Source organism: Sebastes fasciatus, chromosome 18, assembly GCF_043250625.1.
Source record: "Sebastes fasciatus isolate fSebFas1 chromosome 18, fSebFas1.pri, whole genome shotgun sequence".
NCBI lineage: Eukaryota > Metazoa > Chordata > Actinopteri > Perciformes > Sebastidae > Sebastes > Sebastes fasciatus.
This window is the reverse complement of record NC_133812.1, coordinates 28495557-28521900: the sequence shown is the minus strand read 5'-3', so window position 1 is coordinate 28521900 and position 26344 is coordinate 28495557. Positions and strand designations below refer to the sequence as shown.

The 26344-nt window shown below is 39.9% G+C and overlaps 2 protein-coding genes across 5 annotated transcripts in view; both read right to left on the bottom strand.

Moving 5' to 3' along the window:
- Window positions 1–71: 71 nt before the first annotated feature.
- LOC141755989 (cell cycle control protein 50A-like) lies at window positions 72–5121 on the bottom strand. The gene is made up of 7 exons (XM_074615393.1): window positions 4637–5121; window positions 3479–3598; window positions 3277–3384; window positions 2873–2960; window positions 2631–2780; window positions 1870–2076; window positions 72–1622 (listed from the first exon to the last, which is right to left on the bottom strand). Exons 1-7 carry the CDS (start codon window positions 4877–4879, stop codon window positions 1429–1431), a joined length of 1110 nt encoding a protein of 369 aa, XP_074471494.1. The 5' UTR covers window positions 4880–5121; the 3' UTR covers window positions 72–1428.
- A 475-nt stretch (window positions 5122–5596) lies between these two features.
- The window catches only part of filip1b (filamin A interacting protein 1b), a 39516-nt gene continuing 18768 nt past the window's right edge, over window positions 5597–26344 (bottom strand). For 2 of the 4 annotated variants that reach the window (XM_074615170.1, XM_074615169.1), the window contains exons 3-6: window positions 23377–23550; window positions 21675–21853; window positions 11712–14439; window positions 8811–9377 (exon numbers count right to left, since the gene is read on the bottom strand). In XM_074615170.1, coding sequence (XP_074471271.1) covers window positions 9162–9377; window positions 11712–14439; window positions 21675–21853; window positions 23377–23550 — 3297 coding nt within the window. In that variant the 3' untranslated portion in view covers window positions 8811–9161. Of the gene's footprint in view, window positions 6167–8810; window positions 9378–10543; window positions 10609–11711; window positions 14440–21674; window positions 21854–23376; window positions 23551–26344 lie in introns of those variants that run through there. The other 2 variants (XM_074615171.1, XM_074615172.1) reach the window with 2 other exon arrangements.

Sequence of the window (26344 nt, the reverse complement as noted above, 5' to 3'; positions counted from 1 at the left end):
TGAATGTTATTGTATATATTTTTAAATTTCCTGAACATCAACAAATGAAAATGTCACTCAGAGAAAACTGATTCAATTTAAATGACAAATTTATTCTTTTAAAGCAACAACACAACACAGATGGAGTATCAAAGGAAATGTAAAATGAATCTAGTGCTTCAGGTAACAGTTTATCCTAATGAAATGTAATAAAAGAAAATAAAAAACACATTTTTAACTCGGCACATTTCAACATGCAGCATCTATTTTATTAACATTTAATCTCAGCTGCTGCTAAAGAGCTGATGATGGCAGGATTTGGGTGTAAAACTACATTAGATTCACGGTCAGCAGTGTAAATGACAAACACATTAACATTAATCACATGTATTGAATCAAACTGTTCTGTCATGCTGTGTTATGTGATATTATTGTTATTATTACATGTAAACAACGATGAATGAAGCCACGACAGCGTGTCAATGTGCATCTTTCTGGATTAGATTTGAACAACTTTCAGTTCCTTTAAACCCGCTTTAAACCCCTGAGGTTTGCGTGCAAATACTGGCTTTACCAATGCAAACATTTATTAAAAATAAATACAACAAATTAAACATGTTAATGTACAGCAGCTCCAAAAGCTCCAAACATTTTGTGTTCCCTCCGACGTGGAACTTATATTATTTTTTAACGACTCAGCAAAGCGTGACGTTAGTCTGAAAGTGGGCTGATGTCACATATGAAACGAGGCACAAAGACGAGCTGCTCCAGAAGCTCAATAATCACATTTACAGCTCAGCTTCCCAGCATGCAACTCGGGACGCAGAACAACACTCCAGCTCACCGTAACGGCACCAGCACGGAGCTCAGAGATCCTACAAGAGGTCTGGAGAGGTAAACTGACTGAACAGTATTCATATACTCATTACTGCTCTATTACATTTTCTGTAAAAGTGATTGGTTAAAGAAATTAGTGGCATTAAAACACATTTGCATTAACTTTGACAGGCCTGATTAATATGTAATTTGTGTGTAACTGTAGAATGTAAACTCCTCATCAGGTTGTAAAAAACAGAAACAACACAGAGGACATGGCTTCTGTGTCGCAGCAAAGTACTGCAGCCATTCCCACAGTTTACAGCTTACTCTTCCAGACCCGATTAGGAAGTCTGAGGACATATTTTATCCTAAAGGCAGTTGATCATGTGACACATCAGTCTGAATATTTGGCTACTTTTCCGTTCACTTTGGCAAATAATCAGCTCCCGTCAAGCGGTTTTAAACTCTAAAAAAATCACGTTTGGCTGCTGAAGAAGTTAATGTGTATATTACATTTTTAAATTCATCTACCCGTCCAGCCTCTGGATGACAGATGTGTCGCAGGATCACTGTTCTCTGCAGCAGGAGGAGGTGAACTGGAGGGCTGCAGCAGCCGCCGCCACTGTCTTCTCAGTTGGAGATGTCGGCGTTGTCGTTTCGGTTGCCGCATTTGTGGTGGATGATGAGCAGGACGACGCCCAGGAAGAAGCAGACGGAGCCCACGGTGATGTACGCGATGCCCAGGAACGGGTTCTTGCCCCCCATCCAGGAGATGGTGCTCAGGATCATCCGCTTCCTGCCCTCGAAGCTGCGGACGGGATAATCTGAGTTCAACGGGTTAAAGGTGGGAACCACAACAACTCTGAACCGGAGACAGTCAGTTAACATCAACATGGTCAGCAATGGTTTTGCAAAAGGCAGTTAATATCTATTTTTTCCTGAAGTCTGATCTCAATTTTGGATTCAAAAGATTAAAGTTTAGTTCTCATTAATAAACTGAACATTCTGGGTCTTTAGATAGTTTGATGCGGTGCGTTCATCGTCGCGTTGTGACTTTCACATGAAGGATACTGTAGACGACCTCCAGAGTGTAGTTTCCTCGGGGCAGAGTTGCCACCATGCTGTTTTTCTTGTTGATGATGCGGTAGAGTTTGCGGAAGGTGGGCAGGGCGGCGGTCCTCATCCACACGATGAAGTCCTCGTTGATGAAGCCGTTGTTGCTCTGATCCGTGTCCAGCTCGTAGACGGGCCGGTTCCAGTTCACCGGCTTCGTTGTACCTGAAAACAGAAGAATCAAAATAATCCATTAATCGGTTTCCAGTAATTCAGGAAGTTTAAGAAGGAAAAAAAGTCTAAATTCTCTGATTCCAGCTTCTTGTCTTCAAAAGGCACCAGACTCCATTAAACAAACAGTAATTTTACCTCTCAGAACACAGGAGTTGCTGGTCTACCGCTGCATCGATCACTTAGTTTGTTTGTATTATTGTGTGACTTTTGGATGTGAACTAACGTGGCATCCACAGTCTGGTACTTCTGTCTGCATCTCCAAACTATGAGCATGCCGAACGCCATCTACGTTACTGTAGGTAATACACTAACTATGGATAAGGATACATAGGATATATGTATATATATGCAGAACGTCATCCTCCAGAAACGTACGTCAGGTAACGTGGGAAACCTTTTTAGAAGGGCTCGAGAAAATAGCATTTTAACGCTAAAACATACACACTTCAAACCAAAATTTTAATGATTGGATTTAAATACATAAGAAACACGACCTGGAAGCTACAGAATGACATAAAAACTAAAAAAGATGCTTCTGCTGCTACCTTGAAAAATGGCGGTGAGGTTCGGGGGGTTGATGCCTCCCGGGTTCCCGAACTTCACGTGCTTGTCGGTCCACCAGGCGATGCCGGTAGTGTTGAGAGGAATCTGGATCTTTGTGCCGTTGGGGTCGTTGTAAAACAGCTCCAACGTGTCTGCCGTCGGAGGAGAGATGGTGGATTAGAGTTCAATCTTTAAATCACATTGATAAGTAGTGTGTGGTCCACAGAGCGGGAAACCGGCTCACCGTTGAACATGCTGTTGGCGATGGCCCCACACGGTGCTATCGGCTTGTTTTCATGATAAGCGTACGGCTCACACTCCTTGCTGGGTTTCTGAGAGTGATGAAGAGGAAAAGGGAAGATAAATGCTGGCAGCATTTAAAGCTGCAACTGATCGGTCTAAAAGAAATGTGTGAGCTGTGGTGAATTTCTCTCTCAGGAAGTGATGACATAAATTGCTACTCAGTGCGTCCGAAAAGATCCATACTACTGTTTATTCACACAAAAGTATGTCGAGTATGTTGTGCATAATATGTGATTTCGGACGAATGAGGAAAATAATGTGTTTTTTTGAACATTAAATAATGTAAACATGTTCTAGTAGAAACACAAAATACAAGTAAGCTGTGTTGTTGAAGTGAAGTCCTACCAGGAGGGACTCCATGTCTCCGTTCAGCTGGCTGTCGTCTCTCGACTTGACGTAGCGGCGGTGGTTTTGGTAGAAGTTGGAGAGGCCGTAATACACGTATACGTTGCTCTGTTGGTTGAGATAAAAGTGTTAACACACAAATTGTTCAAACTGGCTGTGTGAATATTTATTATCGGACGTATGAAACAGTACTTTTCCTCACCTCGTATGGCTGCTCTAGGTAGAACGGGATGGTGCAGGTACACGGCCTGGTGCTGTTCCAGCTGAAGTTCTGGGAGCAGGCGTAGCAAGGACTGGACACGTCGACTCCGGTGTAATCAACCTGGAAACACACAGGAAGATTTAATATATACAGCACTTTTAAAACAGTAATGGCAAAGTGCTTCACACTAGAGCAAAAAGACAAAATAAAGCAGATAAAAACAAGAATATAAAGTGTAAAAACCCTAAAAAAAGCCAAAGAAAACATGAAATATTGTTGTTTTTTTAATGTGATGTAAAAGTCAATCTGTAACAAGGTCACAGCTATGACTAGCTTGTGTGGTTTGGACAAGTGATCAATATTTTTGAGTAACAATAACAACAAGTAATGAGATGACACACTTAGTTAAAAATCTGTAGTGTTATTGGCAACAGTACAACATATTATTAAATCTCCATGAAATATTTTCTCCTGTAAAAGAGCATCACACCAAACTCCATTAAAAAAATCATCTATTTTAGAGTTTCCTCTGATATCAGAGTAACGTATTTTGGAGAACGTTATTTAGGTTAGATGTTGTTCTTATTATTAAAATGAAAGCTTATTTTGGGTCACATATTTGCCGAATTCACCGGTTGAACATAACGTTTCAGAATAATGTTTAAGTTAAGTTACAGGAGATGTTGAAATTGAATGATATGCAAGGTAAGTATAAATTGCAATTTTTTTGCATGGGATTTGGCGTGAGTGGTGGAAGTGTACAAGCCAGCTCCACAGGGAATATTAACATGTTATTGTGTCACTGTGTATAATAACTAGTGTTATATAGTTAATCCAGGTGAGCCATATATCGTTACGTTACCTCAAACTCCTTCTGTCCTGTAAAAGAGCATCAAACCAGACTCCAGTCAAAAAATCACCTATTTTAGAGTTTCCTCTGATATCAGAGTAACGTATTCTGGAGAATGAGAAGTTGTTTTTATTATTAAAAAGAAAGCTGATTTTCGGTCTCATATTTGCCGAATTCACCGATTGAACATAACGTTTCAGAAGATGTTGAAGTTAGATGTTGAAGATGTTGAAATGTGCTGATATGAAGGAGTTAGGGTAGATTGCAGACTTTCTGCATGTGGTCTGGCGTAGAGTCGGAGCGGTTACCTCCAACTCCTTGATGTTGTTGGAGGTGACGAAGAGGCCGATGCCGATGGGGATGAAGAGGAGGCCGATGATGAAGAAGGCCGGCAGCACGGTTCCCGCGGTGAGGATGGGCTGCCAGGCCGGTAGTCTCTGCTGTTTGAAGGCGGTGTTCTCGGGCTTCTTGCTCCGCAGCGTCGCTCCACCGGGTCCGGTTACCGTGATGTGCCCGTCCTCCTCTTTAGCGGTGTAGCTGGACGCCATCATAACGGCTCTCTAACAACGGCTCTCTGACAACAGGTTTAACGCGTTACAGACCGACTGACGCGCTGACAGGACACAGACTAGTATCTTAAATCACAGATCTATGTTGTCATTTGTTTTCTGGAGGTTATTTGGTGATTTAATCCATCAGTTCATTAGTTAGTTTAATCATTAACAGCTGCTCCGGTTTATAAACAAGGAAGTAAACGCAACGCTTCTTCTTCTTCTTCTTCGGTGTTTATTGGCGGTTGGTAAACCAGCTTAGAGGCGCATTACCGCCTCCTGCTGGACTGGAGGTGGAACAGGGGATCAAAAATAAAAATGAAATTAAAGAAATAATAATAAATAATAATAAAAATGAGGAAAACTCTGGATTCGTTTAGCCCAGGATTCAGCAACCTTTACTATCAAAAGAGCCATTTTAGGCAAAAAAAACACACAAATCTGTCTGAAACCGCGAAACATTTGATCATTGTGATGAAGGTATATAGGTATTTTATTATATATTTACCTTATACAGGAAGGTAAATATATAAACAAGCATGATGGGCGTTGTTGTTGTGAAATCAGGAGAAAACAATGCCAAAGAAATTCTAATTACACAAAAACTGCTGTGAATTAAAAGGATGAAAACTATACTTACTATCTAGTCTGCTAGATCACAGACGTGAGCAGGATGGAACAATTAATTCACAAAAACGGACAAAGTCTAAAGCTTCAGTGTTCATAGAAGTTTATTTTTTTTATCAGAAAAATTTCCTGTTGGACGGTTCATATGGTGTATTATCATGTTTATGTCTGACCAAAGTGTCCCAAAAGTCAGAAAATATCATGTGTATTTAAAACCTGCATATAAATGGGGAATAAAATGTTTTCTAAAGAAAAAACTACATCAAATACACTTTAAACCAACATGCCATTGATTTTCCTTTGCTTCTTTCTGTTAATGGTAATTCAGCAAATTTTAAATTCAGCCTAAAACCACATTTCCACTGTATGACACTGAACTGCCTGTCCAGGACCAAATTACCAAATTTAAACAAAACACAGGCTCTAAATTTTAAATTTGGACAAACTGGTGAAAACTACATTTCAGATTCTGACTGAACTCCAAACTGCATAAAGTACACAGATAATACTCTGTATGAAAACTCTTCATTTCAACCTGTAGTCTTGTTTGTATCACGTCTGTAAGTAGAAAAGATGCTTCACTCTTTGTACTGGAGCTTCAACCATCACAGATCTCAGCTCAGCGTCGGCTGTTTGCTGAGGCGGCGTCCGTCAGCGGACCTGAAAATTACAACACAACATGTTTCCTTGAAGGCCACATTTTAAGTCTCATTTATTTTCTTTATTAGCTTCAGACTGCTGCACAAACTCTATTTAGCACTAAACAGTTTAGTGCAGTTTAGTACAGTTATGCACTAAAATCAGAGCTGCAGAGTTAATGAACATCCTCTGTGGGTTTTGTTGCTGCCAGCGACCACTTTCCATTTACACAGAGTCATTTGGTTAATTTTTAATATAAATATATGCAGTTATCATTACAAAGTATAGCTACAAGTCAGCAGCCAAATGGATGTTAGTGGAGCTGATATTTCCAGCCAGTTAGACTGTTATCAGGTCATTAAATGGGGCGTTATCAGTGGTTATCAGCCTCATAGATGTGGGTCAGTAGGGCCCTGCCATACACCCAATAGTAGGTTTGGCCTCATAATCAAATCGGGAGATATTTCTCAGATGCAACCTTTAATAAAGATGGTATTAATAGGCTTTTTTTTGTCGTTGTGGTCTCAGTTGACTAAGATTTCTTTAGTCGACTAGTCATATTTTATGCTTTCTTTAATGATTTATTTCTAAGAAACTTCTGAGCACATCTCTGGTAAACACCAGAGTTAAAGTGGTAAGTAATAAAGTGATTTTAATAATCCTGCTGAGCCTCTGAGGTTGTTTCCAGGACGAGTATTTGATCACCTAAACGTCTCTGCAGCCGCCTCGACGAGCTGCAGCTCAAACTAAAACACTCGTCCTGTTTTCCAGATGCTTCTTCAGGACTCTGTTACCTTCCTCAGTCCTCACGCTTTAATATCTCTCTCTCTCTCTCTCTAACATCAGCAGGATTCATCCTCCTGCCTGTTTGCTTATTAGAAGCTGATTAAAGCAGCAGAAATAGTTTTGTTTTTTCTCTTGTGTCCTGTTATACAACATGATAACCTGCAGATAATTATGGTTTATTGATGTGTTTAATCAGATAAAACCATTAGAGGATGTGTGAAGCTGCTGCTCCAGCAGTAATCTGATTTATACGTTCAGGGATGTCAGATCAGTTTCTTCCTCGTAAAGATAATCTTTAGTCATGTTGTAGTTTTGTACTCGTCCATGAGAGGTAGCTAGACGCCTACTGAGTCTAATATGTAATGCTGAAAAGATCAAACATGATATAATGTGCATTGCAACCACATCAATTATCACATCATCATGCAGCAGAGAACAGAACCATCTTCACAATGCATCAGTGAGTCTGGAGAGTTCATCAGTAGTCTAATTTAAACATGTATTTTAATAAAAATATATATTTATCAACCTGGAACAAGATCATCTTCATGTTCATACTCTTCTTTGCACATGCATGTACATTTTTTGGGACAAACTGAATGTGCAACAACGTCCAAAAAGTCAAATGAAATCACATCTGCAGAACCGACTCTTTCACCCAACGTTATTGACGTTGAGTGATCAGTTTACCCAAATTACAAAAATGCATAATTACTCACTTATTATTCTCTGGTGGATATGGTGTTTGGTTTGAAACCTTTAAATGTGTTTAAATGTTTTAAATGTTTTAAATGTAATAATTATTTTGGTTTTGTTTGTCCATGGTTTGAAGAAAATATGGAGAGAGGGAAGATGCAACAAAAGTAGAGCTGCAAAGATTAATCGATTAGTCGTCAACTATTAAATTAATCGGCAACTATTTTGATAATCGCTTAATCGGTTTGAGTCATATTTTTAAGAAAAAAACAAGTCTAAATTTTCTGATTCCAGCTTCTTAAATGTGAATATTTTCTGGTTTCTTTCCTCCAAAACAAAACATTTGAGGACGTCATCTTGGGAAACACTGATAGACATTTTTCACCACTTTCTGACATTTTATAGACCAAACAACTAATCTAAATAATAATAGACAATGATAATAATCGTTAGTTTGCAGCCCGAAACAAAGAATTAGGGACATTGTAGTTGTATGGTATGCATCTCTGTGATTTCTGCTTCCACTGTAATACAAAGGAGGTGAATTGAATTTAGTTGTTGGTGCTCACAGCGTTCAAAATTACATAACATGAGCACCATTTTTTAGCCTGTATATTTGTTAACATTTTGGCAAACTGTCACCATTAAAAGTTTGCCAAATTATCTCTGATCAGCTCCTGTTTGTAGTGTAAACATGGATGTACAGACAACTATCACTGGATTATTCTGATACTGAAGAAAACTTAAAAACGTGATTATTCTCAGGCAAGTTCTGCAGTTATAAGAAGCGTCTTTTGTTCTGATTTCAACGCAGATTTATGGGCTTTTATTCCAGATGGACATCAGAGATAATGACATCCTCGGGAAGTGTGAGTCTCACTGTATCTGAACATACGTGTATCATGCATGTGTGTTGAGATTTTACTGAGTTATGAATCCAGGAAGGAGGACACATGTTGATGCAAATTGCAAATTTCTGTCATTAGCTAAAGTCTATCCAGTCAACATTTATTAAAATGTATGTACGAACTCAATGCTGGACAGTATGACACACATTTCAGCTCTGAAAATGAGTTTTTATTGCTGTTGAGTTGTGCTTTGTTTGTTTAGCAGCATGGGTTAACATTTGGAGCTCACACACACACCATAAACAAATGAATGCTACGAAGCGATGCCATACGTGTTTCAGAGATAAATAGATTTTTATTTTGGTGCCTGATGACACAAATGATGACAGACCATACGGTAACAAACATTTCACAGTGCTCCGGAGGCGCGGCGGTGAAATAAACACACGAGCTGCTGCCAAAACTATCACCAACACGAAGTTAATCACTCAGACGTGCACAGAGACGCTTCAGTGAGAATCAAAAATAACATGAAATGACATCAAATGTTTCCTGAAAACATATGTTGTGTTTGTAAAGCTATAAGCTGTAGTGAGAGAGGCGACATCACACACACAGTCCTGTTTGATGAGGCCTGTAACTCATATTTGGCATCAGATTCGTTGTTGCCATGGCAGCGTGCTCCCTCAGCTCTTGCCTCCCGCCGAGGCCGAGGCCGAGCTGCACACCGTCATCGACTTCCTCAGCTCGATTTTCATCAACTGGCTCTCGCCCCGCGACTCTAACCTCGTCACCGTGGACACGCCCAGAATCGCCGCCTTGCTGCTCGGTTTCATACCTTTTGACATTGGGATCCGCGTGGCGGCGGCGGCGCTCCGAGCTGACTGCACATCCGAACCGGGCTGGAAAAATAAACAACAAATAAGGGAAAGATTTGGATCGCAGAAACACAAAAAAACACAGAGATGATCTGTTGTTAACGGTTCTTATGTCACTGTGTTGAAGAAATGTTTAAACAGGGATTACACATGAAGGAAAGGTGAGCTTCCCAGTAAGCATGGTTTTGTTTTGAGGTATTTTATAACCTTTTTGACCTTTCGTCAACACCCAAACGGCACTTTAAAAAAATGTAGGTGCTCAAATCAATAAAAATTATATAAAAACAAGAAAGAAACGCCTCCGTTGTTCTGGATCAGGAGTTTTCAAAGTCTGACATTGAGAGCCACACAAGCCTCTCCGAGGCTCCAACATGAGTGTTTTTTAGCATATATTTGTTTACATTTTGGCACCATTAAAAGTGTGCCGAATTATCTATGATCAGCTCCTGTTTGCAGTGCACACATGGACGTACAGACCACTATCACTGGATTATTCTGATACTGAAGAAAACTTAAAAACGTGAAGATTCTCAGGCGTCTTTTTTGTTCTGATTTCAACACAGATTTATGGACGTTTTTTTTTTTTTAGATGGACATCAGAGATAATGACAAGTCTCACTGTATCTGAACATACGTGTATCATGTATGTGTGTTGAGATTTTACTGAGTTATGGACTCCAATTATGACTTTTATTCCATCTTTTGGTGATCTACCATGTGAACAGGTGACAAAACCTACTAGAGGGTGTAGCAGGCTGATAACGCCCATTCAATGGCCTGATAACAGTCTCATCGACTGCCTTTTTTTTCACTTTAGAAGCTGCTAAGAAGATTGCCGACCATCCAGTGACTGAAATGTCCAACTTACTAGAAACCTTTGATTCGGTGACAGATCATCAAATCAATGCTTACTGGGTCTGTTTACACCGGAGTGTGTGAGGGTTAACTGGACCTCTTGGATATTAAATGACATCAGGTTGGGTGGTATTATTGAGTTTATAACGAGGTTTCTTGTAAATTTAAGTTCTTAAAGTGAAAAAAGTGAAACATCCAAATTGGTTGTGTTTGGTTAAAAGGAGTGATTTTGTCAGTTGTCTTTAGGAGACCTTTAGAAAGATCATTCCGGTTAGTTCACACCAGTGAGGTCACATGTTTATATATTTATATATATTATTTATATATTTTAATACCTGGACAGAGTGCTATCTAGGCAGCACCCACCACCTGATTTCATTCTGAAACATTTCAGAAGAAACTGCAACGTAAAAGATTAATTAGACATCGTTCAGATATTTTAGTTTGAGGCAAAATGTCGTTATACGGAAGCCCTGAAAGGCCAGCGAGAATTTTATTTTTTCTGGTGATCCATTTCCTAAGTCTGATCTAACTTATTTTCTCTCCTGTGTTTATAATTTAAGATTAAAGATTAAAAATGTTTTGTCAGGATAATCCTTCTAATTCCTTTTTTTTCCAGTTTTTTTTTTTAAATAGGCTGATTTAGCGACTAACTGCTTTTTTTATTTGCCTCTTAGTGAAAACAGGAGGAAGAAAAACATTCTTTTTTAGTGGGGTAGTGGTGCACTCTGGTGGTCGAAATAAGTATTACAACAAAAACACTTGGAAATTTTTTAGGCTGATTATTGTAAATTGCGGGGAAAAAAATTTAGGCAAATTTTCCTACGTTTTTTTTCTTGCCTCTTAGTGAAAACAGGTGAAAAAAAAAAAATGTTGGTTGATTTTTCTAAGTTACTTTTTTTTTTCTTTCATTTGTTTTCACACTTAGAAAAATCAGCCTAAAAATTTTATTTTCCAACTGTTTTCATTAAGAGGAAAATAATAATAGTAACTTAGAAAAATCAATCTAAAAATTATTTTTTTCACTTTTCACACTGGAAAAAAAGCAATTTAGAAAAATCAGCCTAAAAAAAGTGTTTGTTATTGTAATACCTATTTTGACCACCAAAGTGCACCACTGCTCCACTAAAAATTTGTTTTCTTCCACCTGTTTTCTCTAAGAGGCAAAGAAAAAAAGTAATTTAGAAAAATCTTTTTTTTTCACAAAGAAAAAAAAAAAGCACCTTTGAATCCTGAATTTTATTTTCTTACACCTATTTTCCACCTGTTTCACAGGAAAAAAATATGAATCAGAAAGATTATCCTGGCAAAACATATTTTTCACCTGTTCTTCAGTCATAAACACAGGAGAGAAAAAATCATTTAGATCAGAGTTAGAAAATGGGTCACCAGGGAAAAAAAATTCTCGCTGGCCTTTCAGGGCTTCCGTACATCTAAGCCTCAACCCTTGTGGAGTCACAACATATTCAGAAAGAAAGAAGATGGAGGACGTAATGATCTCACCACTGACTGCGTCGGCCTGGAGGACGCCGACGTGATGGGCGTGATCGTTATGCTGCTCGTCATTTTGCTCTGAGTCGTCTTCGCCGTCGAGGCTTGATGGCGTGGCGAGCGCAGCACCGTTCCCGTTGACACTTCCTTGCTGCTCTCTGAGCTCCTGAGCGTCAACACCGAACCAGCGCAGCCCTCAGAGGGCCTCTTGAACTGTGGACCCAGGTGGATGTGGATCTTGTTGTCTTCTGTTGTGATGATGTTGCCGTTGTACTTCCTGAAAGGCGCCGGTTGCTTCTCCGGGGTCACCTTGATCACCGTGCGGGTTGCGGTGATGTCGTGAGGCTCGGGTGAAGCACAGACTTCAGCCACGGGGGTGGTGCTGACCGTGATGATGGACACCGGCGACCGGAGGCGGTCAGAGCCGTTGGTCTTGTCCGGACTCTTGGCCCTGGAGATGGTGGTTATCGTGACGGGGGATTTGGCTCGATCCAGCTCACAGGTTTTACTCTTCGACGCCACGGTCGTGGGCTTCGGCACGATGGTGATGCGAGGTTTCTGCAGTCCGAGAGTCGGGATGATGGTGGTGCTGGAGAAGAAATCCTCGGCTCGAGGGCTGGTGATCTCCAAGGTGGCGGTGCTGTTCTCGTGATCTGGCGTCACCCGGATGTGCAGCGGCTGACCCGGCCTGGTCATCTCGGGCGGATGGAGCAAGGACGCCCTGTTGGTCTTATCAGGAGCGCTCTGAGTGAGCGTGATGGCGTCCTTCTTTTTCATCCAGGGTATCCAGGATTTCTTTGGGCCGAGTTCTGCTGAGGCAGGAGGGTAGCGTTCAAGAACCGCCGGCTTTTTAAGCCCCCGTTGTCTGAGGTTGCTCATTATTTGGTTCTCCTCGAGGACTGATTTGAGGATGAAGCCCGCCGCCGTCTCGTCCTCGGCCGTCTCACTGGCCACCACGTCCGTCTGCACCGCTGTGGAGGTAACCGGGACGTTGACCATCCTCTTCCCGTTCATACTGGGCCTCACGGCGCGACTGTATCTCTTGGTGGATTCCAGCTCCTTGGTGAGGTTCGCAAAGTCGTGACTCATGCTCATCTTCTTCTCCTCCTCCTCCATGAACCTCTGCTGGAGGACAGAGTAATCCACCTGCAGCTGGGAGAGCTGGTCCTCCTTGTTCATCAGCTCGTGGATCTTCTCCTTCAGGGCCTGGACGTCCGCCTGCAGCTCTCTGGTTCTCGCCTCCTCCATCTTGCAGCGAGCTCTGAGTTCCGCCTCCGGATTCGTGACCTCGCCTTTCTCTATGGCTTTGTTCCTGGCGATCTGACTCTTCATCTCGTCCAGCAGCTTAGAGAGAGTGTTCGCTCTGTCCTGCTCCGTTCTGAACTTCTTCTCCAGCAGATCGTACTCGTCCTCTGTTTTCATTAAATCTCCTTCCACCACCTCGAGTTGTTTCAGCCGGCTCTTAAGTCTTTCTATTTCTAGCGCGAGCTCTTTCACTTTGTTGTCTTCGTCTGGATTTCTGTTTGACCACTTCCTCTGGATTTCCCTCTCCGTCTCCTCAAGTCCGTCCATTCTTATTTTCATCCCGCCCAGCTTGGTATTCAGCTCCCGACACTTCTCCTCTTCACTTGCAAGTTTAGACTTTAACTCGTCTTTCTCTTTAGCGATCGTCGACACTTTGATCTCCATTTCCGATTTGAATTTGAGGAGTTTTTTGCTCTCCTCGATCAGCTTCTCCGTGACCTCCGTGACCTTGCCCTGCTCCGCTTTGAACATCTTACTCAAATCATCACTTTTCTGCTCTTCCTGTTTCAGTCTCTCCGCCATGTTTTTCCTCTCGTCCACCAGAATAACCGTGAAGGACTTCAGCTTCATCAGGTCGTCTTTCAGGACCATCTCCGCCTTTTCAAACTTTGACTCCGAGCCCTCGAGTTCTCTCACCTGAGTTTTCACCGTCTCCAGCTCGCCGGCCAGATCCTTCACCACGCGTTTCTCCTTCTCCAGGTTCATGTGAAGCTGAGAGCACTCCGTTTTGCTCCGACTGAACGCCCCCTCCAGTTTCTCCAGTTCAACCATCCTCTTCTGCAGTTTGTCCACCTCCAGCCTCAGCTCCTTGCTGTGGTTCTCCTCACCCTGCAGCTTCTTCCTCAGCTCCCTGCATTGAGTCTCCGTCTTGGTTATCTCCTCGTCTTTGCCCTCCATCTCCAGCACTCTCTTCCTCAGATTCTCCAGCTCGGTCACGAGAGACGAATCCCCGCACTCCCCTTTGCTGATCTTCTCCCTCAGCTCCTGCAGGTCTTCCTCTGATTTCTGCAGCAGCTTGTTGCTCTCCTCCAGCTCTTCGATCTTCTGCGCCAACCCGGCCAGCTTCAGCCTGAGCTGCCGGCTCTGGGACTCCTCGTTGGCCAGTTTGGCCGTCATCTCCTCGTGCTCCTGCGTGAACTTTGCCGCTCTGTGCTCCAGCTCGGCCTCCAGCTTGAGGACCTTCTGGCCGTCCTCCTTGGCGGTGTCGGCGACCGCCGCCAAGCGCTGCTCTTTCTCCTGCAGCTTCTGAGTGAGGTCCTGGACCTTCTGGCTCTGCTGGTCGATCTGCTCGATGTGCAGCTGCCGCTCGTCCACCAACATCAGGGCGAAGGACTTGAGCTTAACCAGCTCCGCTCGGACCTTCTCCAGCCTCCTGCTGTGGTCCTTGTCCTTACGAGCCTGGTAGGCCTTCTCCTGCTCCAACAGACGTTTGAGTCTAAGAAACACACAAGATGTGAGTGTTAATGTCAAACAGATGCAACGTATCCTCATACAAAGGTTCATATGATATCTTATGAAAAGTTATTCCTCATTTATTGAGCGTTTTCCTCCAAATGTTCAGCAACACGGGACAATAAAATAACAATAAAATAAGTGATTAATAAAATAACAATAAAATTAAATAAAATTATACAACTGAAACACAATAGAAAAATGTGATTAACAAAAATAAAATAGAATAAAATGATACAGCTTAAATACAATAAAAAATGTGATTAATAAAATAAATATATAATAAAATAAAATTATACAACTTAAACACAATACAATTTTATAACTTAAATACAATAAAATATGTAATTAATAAAATAGAAATAAAATATAATAAAATTATACAACTTAAATACAATAAAATATGTGATTAATAAAATAAAAATATAATAAAACAAAATTATACAACTTAAATACAATAAAAATGTTATAAGTTAAATACAATAAAATATGTAATTATTGAAATAAAAATAAAATAGAATAAAATTATACAACTTAAATACAATAAAATAAGCGAATAACATAAATAATAATAATTATAATAACAACAGTAATAACAATAATAACAACAATAATAATATATTTTTAATTACTATTTTAATAATAAAATCCAGTTGCAAGTATATTTGTCTAATTACTAGTCAAAATATCTCATAACACTTAAAATAAGACACAATCACCCAACAAATAACATTCAATGAGATATAAGGACTTTTAGAGAATGCATCTTGAAAACAACACTACTACTTGAGCATTACAGTTTCATTATGACACACAACACGTCCTAATACTAGTGAAATAAAGCTCAAAACGAGTTTTACCAGCTGATTTCAAGATCTCTTTTCATCTTGAAAGGCGGAAATATTACATCTTATTTCAACAAATCTCACCAAGCAAATTTGCACTTGTTCCACTGGCAGATTTTTTTTAATTTATTACAAGTAAAAACACCTTGTATTCATTGTTCTTTTAACTTATTTTTGAAGTGGCTTTTTTTTTCCAGTGTCAAACTTGCATCAACACACCGACCCAGTGGGGTAAATCAGTAGTAAGAGGTGCTGCAGAGCTGCCAACGAGAGGATTCAGATCCCCGTTGGTAGATGTTTAACTATAATCTCTGCGGGAGTCTGAGCAGCAGTTTCTCCTCCATGTGGGTCAAACACAGTCAGACACTCGGACACATTAACAGGTTTCCAGCTCAACAAGTGTTCTGCAAGTTTAAATAAAAAGTTCCCACCAGACTTTTACAATCTGCTCCTCCTGAAGTCAAAAGCTTGAACTTACCAACCGGTTGTGATGCAGAGCAGGTTGATCCATATCTGCTTGTTAAAGCTGAGCCGGAGCCAAACTGCTGCCGAGTCTCTCATGGGGCCACAGAGGGGAGGAAGGAGGAGGGAGAACTAAAGCCATCACATTCCTAACATGTCATCGCCGGACAATGAGAAAAGGTGGATGTTGTGCTAAAGAGCACCGCTCCGCCGGCTGGTGATGTCATCCAACCCCTTCATATAAGGCCAAAGAGGCCCTGCCCTTTGGACTCCGAGGAGGAGGAGGATGAGGAGGAGGAGGAGGAGGAGGAGGAGGAGGAGGTTCAGAAAGCCTCTTCTTCCTCCCCTGTTTTCAGCAGGTATGACACAACACATGAAGCCACTTTAAAGTCCTAAAAATGTCCCTCCAGTTTTCTGTCCGTCTTGCAGCCAGCAGCGTTTCCATAACAACGAGGCGACAATGCAAGGCGGGAGTTTTTGTTTTGGAGCAGACAATGCCAGACTTGCTCAGCCTTTCTTATTATAATCCCATCACCCCCCCACCCCGTATCGTGCAAAGGGGAAAAAGGACGTGGATATAAATTCTCCATAGTGGCTGGATGGTATGAGGTCATAGCTCTGTGGTTTTGCATCGCAGCGGCTGTGAAATGAGCCAAATATGAGCGGTGCAAAGAGCTTACAGCTGCAGAGGCTCCAAGTACAAGTTATATATATTACACAAGAGCTCTTTTACATTAATTGCTTGTGTTTTGTGGCTTAGATACTTGCACTTTTTGTTGGCTGCCTGTAATTTTTGGAAATAAATCTCTTCTTCGGTTGCACACATTTAAACTATTACGGGATGAAAGATATCTTCCAGTAATTTCCAGTGATATAAGGCTTGTGGTTATGAAAACTCAGGAATAAATCAAATGACAACATGTAGAAACTGGACCAAATAATACAACTTTTGCAGGCGTAATTTAATTTTTATATATATATTTTTTCTTTTAAAATCTTTTTTTATAGACGCTTTTACAACCAACGTCATGAAAATATGCTGCATGTAGTGTCGCGGACATACAGCCACTTTCCCAGTAAAAGTCTCCACCGCACATTTAGTTTAGTTTAGCAGGTTGTCAGCTGTGTGTCTGCCCGGCGTAACTTTAGAGAGTGTCCAACAAACAGTGTGTGTGTTTGTGCTACGTTAGCAGCTCTAGCATTGCCGGAGGCTTCTTGCTCGCCGCCGCCACCACACATACAGTCACATACAACTCCTCCTTCTTTAACCGATAGCGTTAATCTGTTAAAATGCTTAATGTCGGTTAACAGTTAAAAGGTTAATTATGAACATCCCTAGTTAAAACTGTTATCAGCATCAAAACGTCTGGTTGTTGCGTGTTCAGTTGTCAGAATCGATGTTCCAACAGCAGATTCCCGACAGGATCACGACTGTTTCAGGTGTTTTGGTTTAGCGAGTCACCGTGTTAACCGGTGACTTTCCGCCAAATGCGTCCGTGGTTGCTCGTAGTAATTTGTGCAAATGGTTTGCATAAAAAATAAACACAGATGTATTTAAAATTGATTGAAGGCTTTTACGAGGACACCTACAGTACATGTCCTGTTTGGGTTTTCAACAGCTGCCGTCACTACGAGCAAACACGACGCACTGAGTCACCGGTTAACACGGTCCCTCGTTAAACCAAAACACCGGTGGCATCTGTGGCTGCAAGCTATCAAACGTGTTGACTACCACTGGACTGAGGACACGATCAAAAATGCTCACTGGTGTGACGTTACACGCTAACGACTGAATATTGGACCACTTGCTAACGTCTTCTACCCACTCACTAACAGCATCTTGATCAACATTATAACCTTTAGTTTAGTTTAGTTCTCCCTCTTTTAGCTCTGTTTTTGGTCTCCACCACCAATTCCTGAGGGAAATATCTGTCTCTTTAGCTGCCAAATGCTCCATTATGATCACCACCTATTCTTTAAATGTGTCTGTCTCCTGTTTGCTTTTGAGCAGGTAGAGTAAAGTGGCTATTTTTAGATGCTTTTAGCTAAAAAAATCTGATCTGGAAAAGTAAATTTGTTTAAGTTGCATTCGTGATCTTCGGTGTTTAATACCCTTACATGGCTTGACAAGCTATTGCACTCCACCGTACTTCCATTGCCAAACTGCGTGCGCACACTTACGTACATCATCATTGTTTGTGAACTGTAAAAGAGTCTATAGAGGCTCAAATATAAAGGTTTTTATCAAATTTAAATAAATTGGATGATACATAATGTCTCAGGTCAGACTCACAAAGTGCAGCCTGAACCTGTAAACGTGTGATAATCCTCAGTAGGTAGAGCTCAGCTAGATCTAGATCTGTCATCGTAACCTCGCTGCAGAAAGCCTCTCTGTGTTCGGCTCTATTCATAGCATCCCGAGCTGACGGCAGCCTGTCAGAGAGAGCAGAGAGAGACCCGAACACTCATAAAACTGAGCCCACAGCAAACACATCAGACCCAGAGATGCTAATCTGCAGCTAATTATAGTCCCAATAATAACAACCGTCCACATTAACATTCAGAACAGACGAGTCAACAGGAACGCTTTGACACCGAGGAGGCACATCGGTTGTTGGGGATAAAAATGGGATTTTTTTTACTGTCTACCGCTGTGAAATTACAGAGAACAAGCCTACATTTTTCTGTAGGCAGACATGGTGAACTGAGTAAACTTGTTACTTCTCAAACCACACTAGCAGACTGGGATCAGGGGCCTCAGGGTGGCTCTTAGAAGTCACCGGCTCAGAAGAAAAACATCACAAATGTGTGTCCCTCGTCTCCTAAAAGTTACGTTTGTATACAACGACTACTAATTTGTAGTTTCGAAAGAATGCCGGTTGGATAACGAGGAAACAATTTGAATGAATTTTTCAGCATAAAGTTAACAGTCAACATGTGTTTTGGTTTCCTACAAAAACAACAACAACAAAAGCATGATTACCTCCTTCAAGGCCGAAGGCGTTGGTTTGTCTTTGCTCTTTGGCTCCAGACAGATGTTTTGGTTTTTTTTGCCTAAAATGTCTCTTTTGATATTAAAGGTTGCTGACCCCTGCGTTATACAGACATAACAAGGCTTCTGAATGAGCGAGGCATCTGCCGATACGTTACGCGGAAACACACCATGTTAATAACAAGCCGACCACCTCACGGTACCGCCGGCTGTGAGCTGGGATCTGTTTTTAAAGTCAGGCACCTTGGCGGAGGTCTGCGCTCTCCGAGTGCCATTCTAGTTTTAATTATTTCTACCAGTCAGTAAAACCCTTTTCCCACCAAAATTAGCACATACTGTATGCAGGTTTTTTAAACATGGAAAAATCCGCTAAAAATAGGCAAGAGACTCCTTTCCCATTGTAAGAATGCCCTGATGTTGAAACCAGATGTTAGTGGGGTTTTTTGTCCACTTTTATGTCCTGCAGCTTTACTGTTTTGGTTCACTTTAACCGCTCTCATCAGTGTCGTTTTCGGCTATTTGTTTTTTTTAGCTAAAAGCATCTAAAAAAAGCCACTGTACTCTACCTGCTCAGCAGCAAACAGCAGACAGACACATTTAAAGAATAGTTGGTGAACATAATGAAGCATTTAGCAGCTAAAGAGACAGATATTTCCCTCAGGAATTGGTGGTGGAGACCAAAAACAGAGCTAAAAGAGAGCGAACTAAACTAAACTAAAGGTTATAATGTTGAGTTTTTGTAGAAAGTTCAGTAGAGAGAGAGGTGTTGTTGTTTTGGAGTGTGTACTTTTAATTTCTCTGCTTTAACGTGGTGCAGCTCTGCTCTTAGTCTCTCTGATAACACATTCCTGCTGGCTGCAGTCAGCGTGCAGATTCACTGCAGGTGATATCATGAATGAATGCGCCCAGCAGGGTGATGTCATTCCTAACAGAGATCATGCTGGACGATTAGACGCTCTGTTTGCATAACAAACTGTCACGGGCAAATACAACCAGCTGCAGAGAAGTACCAGCAGTATTTAACTCTACTGATGCTACTGAACTTTTACTGGAGGAAAAGTCACGTTATATATGTAAAGATTTGTCTTTACACCCCGTAAAAGCTCTGCTACTTTTCCACAATTAGTTTAGTTTTTCTTCTACCATTCCAGACTTCCTTATAGGTTTCCATTCATCGACCAAATCTCCTGCAACTCAGAACCTGAAGGGTCTCAGTGAGTCGACGCTGTGCTTTGTGCTGAGAGTACTCGATGTCATGATAAGACACGACTCATCACTCTTCATATCAGAACCATCATCCCAAACCTTGATGCTCCGGGTTTTATCTGATGCCTCCTACCAGACAAATAAACATACAGCTGCAGAATGTGTTTTTCAAGAGCAATGAATTGCTCATCAAACATTTTGTCTCTTTCTCATCAGTAAAGGATCATACTGCTGTGTGTTAATCAGGAAGCAGCAGGACTATTATAGAGAGCAGCGTGTGTGAACTCAGCAGCTGTGTGTCCTAACATGCAGGCGGATGCATCTAAGAGATCACTCAGATTGACATCTGGATTCCACCTCTGCTGTAGGAGCATCATGCTGGTATCGAGGTTTTTACATCCGTTTATCACATTTCTATGCTGGGAGTTGTCCGTGTTTTTGTTTTACAACTTTAACCCTTTCACAGTGTGTTTTCGCTTCATCAAAGTTAATTATAACATTTTGGTTGCCTGAAAATGTCTTATTCAGCGTTCGGTTGCTCTTAACTCCACCCTCTTATGTCACTTCTGGTTGTTAAATGATGACGACGGCCAAAAACCAAGATGACAACAGCCAAAAACCAAGAGGGCGACAATCAGAAACCAAGATGACGACGGCCAGAAACCAAGATGACAACGGCCAAAAACCAAGACGGCGACAGCCAGAAACCAAGATGGCGTCGGCCAGAAACCAAGACGACGACGGCCAGAAACCAAGACGGCGACGGCCAAAAAACCAAGACGGCAACGGCCAAAAACCAAGATGACGACGGCCAAAAACCAAGATGACGACGGCCAGAAACCAAGACAGCAACAGCCAGAAACCAAGACGGCAACGGCCAGAAAACAAGATGACAACGGCCAAAAACCAAGACGGCAACGGCCAAAAAAACAAGATGACAACGGCCAAAAACCAAGACGGCAACGGCCAAAAAAACAAGATGACAACGGCCAAAAACCAAGATGACGACGGCCAAAAACCAAGACAGCAACAGCCAGAAACCAAGACGGCAACGGCCAGAAAACAAGATGACAACGGCCAAAAACCAAGATGACAACGGCCAAAAACCAAGATGACAACGGCCAAAAATCAAGATGACAACGGCCAAAAAAACAAGATGACAACGGCCAAAAAAACAAGATGACAATGGCCAGAAACCAAGATGACGACGGCCAGAAACCAAGACGACGACGGCCAGAAACCAAGACGACGACGGCCAGAAACCAAGACGACGACGGCCAGAAACCAAGACGACGACGGCCAGAAACCAAGATGACGACGGCCAGAAACCAAGACGGCAACGGCCAGAAACCAAGATGACGACGGCCAAAATGCCAAACTGGAGGCTTCAGAACAGCAGTCCACAAACCAACGGGTGACATCACAGTGACTATGTCGCCTACTTATATACAGTGTATGTTCTATATTTTTTTGTTCATGTAAAAGTAACATGTTCTAGTAGAAGCTCAAAATACAACCTGAAAATTAACATTAGAGAAATAAAAAGAATTAAAGAAAATTAGTATTATTACTATAATCAAAAAGTTCCAGACGATGATACCAGGTCTTGCTTGAGAATGAGACCCCGTGTCTATAAAGGTTAAATAAACAGAATATCCTAATCCTGAATATAAGACTGATAAACATACAGATATACTCTCGATTGGCCCTCACCTCTCCCTCTCCTGCTCCAGCAGGTCGGTGAAGTCGTCGCTCTTGTTCATGAAGTCGGTGTGTTTGCGTTTCTCGTTGTCCAGGTCCATGACGGTGCGGCGGTGACATTTCTCGGCCAGCAGCAGCTGCTCCAACATCCGTCTGTACGTCTCCTTCTGTTTGTCCTCCAGACGGTCCAACTGACGGGGAAACACTCATTATTACCCAACATCTGCACAGCAGCACAATATCCCCCCAAAAACCATTAGCTACGGTTACGGTGATGTTGTGTTTGTGGGATAACAAAGAGCAGAGAGACTCTTTACACACAATTATGAGCTTCATTCACATCCTGCAGACTTCACTGAGCATGGAAAATTACATTTTCACGTATTCAACACACAAAAGAACTTGATTTTAGGCTCTGGTTTCACTCACATGAACCCTGGTGTAAATGCACCGCCAAAATAAAAGCTTAGACGACACTGGTGCTGAAACCAGTTTGATATATTTAACCACTGAAATGTCCCTTATCCAAGGACTTCGCAGTGGAGGACAGTTAGTCTCTTCTGGGCCTTTGGAGGTTTTTAACAACCTTGGGGGAGTTCCTTTAGATCTATTTTGGTATTTTTAGACGCAGTATTTTTCCACCAGGAGTCAATTAATTAATCAAATGTGACATAAATTGATATTTCTGTTTTAATTTGCTTCTTTATTTATTTATCTTTATATTACTTCCCCTTTCTATCTACTTTTCTATTTATTTATTTAGTTTTGCATCTATTTGCCATTTATTTTAAATATATTTTTAAATTCATTTATTCATTAATGTATTTAGTTATGTATACATTTATTTATTTATTTATATATTTCTTTAAACTGATTCTGGTATTTTTAGACACAGTATTTTTCCACCAAGATTTAGTACATCTCCACCTGAAGTTCATTGCTGGTCGAGTATGGAGAGCAAAACCTGCCAACATCAACAATAAATAAATAATAAATAAATAAATATTCCATTAAATAAACCAAAAATAATATTAAAAATAAATGTAGACATTGATTAATTGATAAAATGTGACATAAATTAATATTACTGTTTGAATTTTCTTCTTTATTTATATATCTTTGTATTACTTCCCCCTATCTATCTTCTCTTCTATTTATTTTCCCTTTATATTTATTAATTAATTTATTTTTATTAACTGTTAAATTTAATTATTTATTTTTATTAACTTTTAAAGTAATTTATTTATTTTTGCATTTTTAAGAATATTTTAAAAAGTATTTATTTATTATTTCATTTATTTTGTATTTATTTTTAAATGTATTTATTCATTAAATTGTATATATTGAGTTATGTATTTATTTATTTATATATTTCTGCATTATTTTTCCTTTGCATTTCCCCATATTTATTTCCTCACACTTATTTATTTCTGTATTCTTTTCTTTTTACATTTCTTGATGCATTTCTGCCTCATTATGCAAATGAGGGGGCTGTCACTCATCGTGTATCACGGGGTTGAAGGTAATTTCCTTAGAAGTTTCCTGGAAAGAAGTATGTAATCTGGCATCAATCATAGCAGCGATGGAAGAAGTACATTTACTATTATATCTGACGTTTCTGGATTAATATAACTGCTGCATTAAACATTGACACTGAGTCTTTCATTCAAACGTAAATCCGTGAAACTAAACCCTCAGTATGTTCCTGTCTCACCTCGGCCATGGGTTTCTCGTAGACGTCGTCGGTGCTGTTGTGTCTGAGTGTGAGCTGTCCGTCTCTCTGCAGGGCCTGAAGGGGTTTAGTGGGGAAGGCGGAGGCGTAGTGGGCCTCCAGAGTCTCCGGTTTGGTTCGGTCCGACTTCAGCAGGCCGATGATGTCCTCTCTGGCCTGAAGAGACACAACAGACTCCTTTAAAGCTTTTTTCTTTATGCTTATTTAGTGTATTTGTTTCCTGTCTTGTGGTGGTCAGCGTCGGTTTATCAGGAAAGAAGAACTTAAATTTCTTTGTTTTTATGGATGAATACATCGAATCTGTGGACCTTTGAATGCTGCAGGGGGATAAAACTACCAAAATAAGGTTTTATTAGTATTATATTTGTATTGTGATTATGTATAATATGTTATAAATAATTTATTATATTTTTTGTGTTATTTATAACCAGAATTGAGTTTTGACCCATTTTTTTTCTTAAAAACAAAAACAAAACATATAACACATAGTTGACCATTTAAAAACTGATAATGAGGATGTTTATTATTAATAATAATAATAATAATAATAATAATAAATTGCTTTGTAAATAAAAGCACTTTTGCATTTTTCACACAAACAAATAAATTAAAAACCAACAATAACAGGAACAAATGGGAAAAAAAATCAATAAAAAAATAATAATTAAAAAAAACATTCAAAAGGACCAGCTCAAAAATAAGATAAGGAAATGCAAAATCCAGTAAAAAAAGAAATACAATTTAAAAATATATATAAATGAGAAAAATAAAAATAATTTCTCCAATAAAACCTTTTTAAAAATATTTTTAAAAAGATGTTTCTGCATTAACACGTCAGCTACAAGTGGCTTCAATCCAAAAATATAAGTATTTTAAAATCCATATCAAAGTGTACAAGATGCACATTAACAGTTTACCCTATTATATATAATATATTATATTATATTGAATCACTATGAATTCCCAGAGATAAACAGACGAGGGTCAAATAGCATTTTAAAAAGCTTTAGTTTGTGTTTCAGGGCGTTTTAACTCCTTCAATATTTGCACGGTGATGTTCAGACATCATCTGAATGTGAAGCTGCTCCCACGTGGATCCAACATATGACCTCATCAACTCCTTTCACAATGACATCATCACAGAAACACCAAGAGAGAGGCAGGTTTCCACCAGCAGAGAGAGCCGTTTCCTTCACTTCACTCTGCACACCGACTCTTTTCATACAACAAGGCCATGACACAGAGACAGTACACATCACAAAACCTCATCTTTATATATAAAGACATCAAATCCATCACTGCTTTCTGAGGCAACTGAGGTTTAATTTCATTCTTTGGGCTCTACAATCACATTTAGATAAATACCTTCACCAAAAAAGTGTCCTACCAGTCCACGATAACTGGATATACCTGTATATCTAGATGCATCTACAAAAATACTTTAAAATGCATGTATTATTAATTTCTTTAAGAGAGAACAGATCATTGCAGCAGGCTGCTGATGTTACAGTACACGGTAGGACAAGTGTGCGATGACTTATTCAGTAAATAAAATGTGTAAAATGTGATCTTTTATATGATTATTACTGGTGATTACTTACATAAATAGCCTATATATAAATTTAATAATAAATACATGTAAAAAAAATTTAAATTAAAATAAATTAATGCAAAATATATAAGAATTTAAAAGTTAGTAAAATGAATAAAATATAAATGCAAAATTAATAAATACATCTAAAAGTTAATAAAATAAATAAATACATTAAATTAAATAGAAGAGTAGATAGATTTAAAATTCATACAAAGGTAAATAAATAAAGAAGCAAATTAAAACAGAAAAATCAATTTATGTCACATGTCATAAATTAATTAATGGTTATATTATTTTTTATATTATTTTTTGGCACATTTAATGGCATATTTATTTATTTATTCATCGAGTCATTTATTAATTTATTTTTGTTTTTGGCCGGGTTTATTTTGGTACATTTAATGGCATATTTATTTAGTTATTGAGTCATTTATTTATTTATTTATTTTTGATTTTGGCAGGTTCTGTCCTCCATAATTGGTGTCTATCTTGACCAGTAAATGTTTAAAAAAAAATTTATAACCAACGAAAGAAGCCAAAGTTCTCAAATATTAAAGGATCAGTCTGATGTTATTCTATATTTTTCTTTCTGTCGACAAATCCCATGAAAAGACCAAAACCAACACAGTGTTAATTTTTAAAAACACAAATATATAATTTAATTTTTAATTAAATCTCAGTCATTTCCCAAAACAGCTGCTCACTGTAGTTTTTAATCAAACAAACTGGAGGAAATAGAGCATTTTTTGGGGACTATTTATAGATTATCACCAGATTTACTTTTACTATTTTGACATGATGATGATGAAAATGACCTTATTGTGACATCCTTAACCACGCAGTCTGTTTTTAACAGCAGCTCTTCCTGTGTGAACCGTCGCTCCGTCCCATCGCTATAATGGAAAATATGTAACACGCCTCAAACAGATGATAGTAGTGGATGGAAACGGAGGGAGAGGCAGCAGCATCCTGCCGCTCTGCAGAGGATGTTATAAATGTGCCTCCATTAGAGAATCATTATCAGACTGGAGCCCGGCGGCCGCCGGTGGGCTGTTTTGTTTCCACACCGACGAAGGTTGTTTTAAAAAATCCAACCCATCGCACGCCGAGACGTGTCAATATGTCTCCGCACTCATGATGATAAACTGTATTTATGGTTTTATCAGCTGCAGGTGCTAACTGACGACAGTAAATCGACTATTTCCTGTCTTCAGTTGGCATGGTAACAAACCTGTCCGATGAGCAACTCCCCAATTCCCCATCTCTCACTGCAATGAAAGAGTAAATGACCAAGGTTTTAGTCCAGAGACTCAACATTCACTCACCTAACTCACTTCCCAGCACCTATTTTCAATC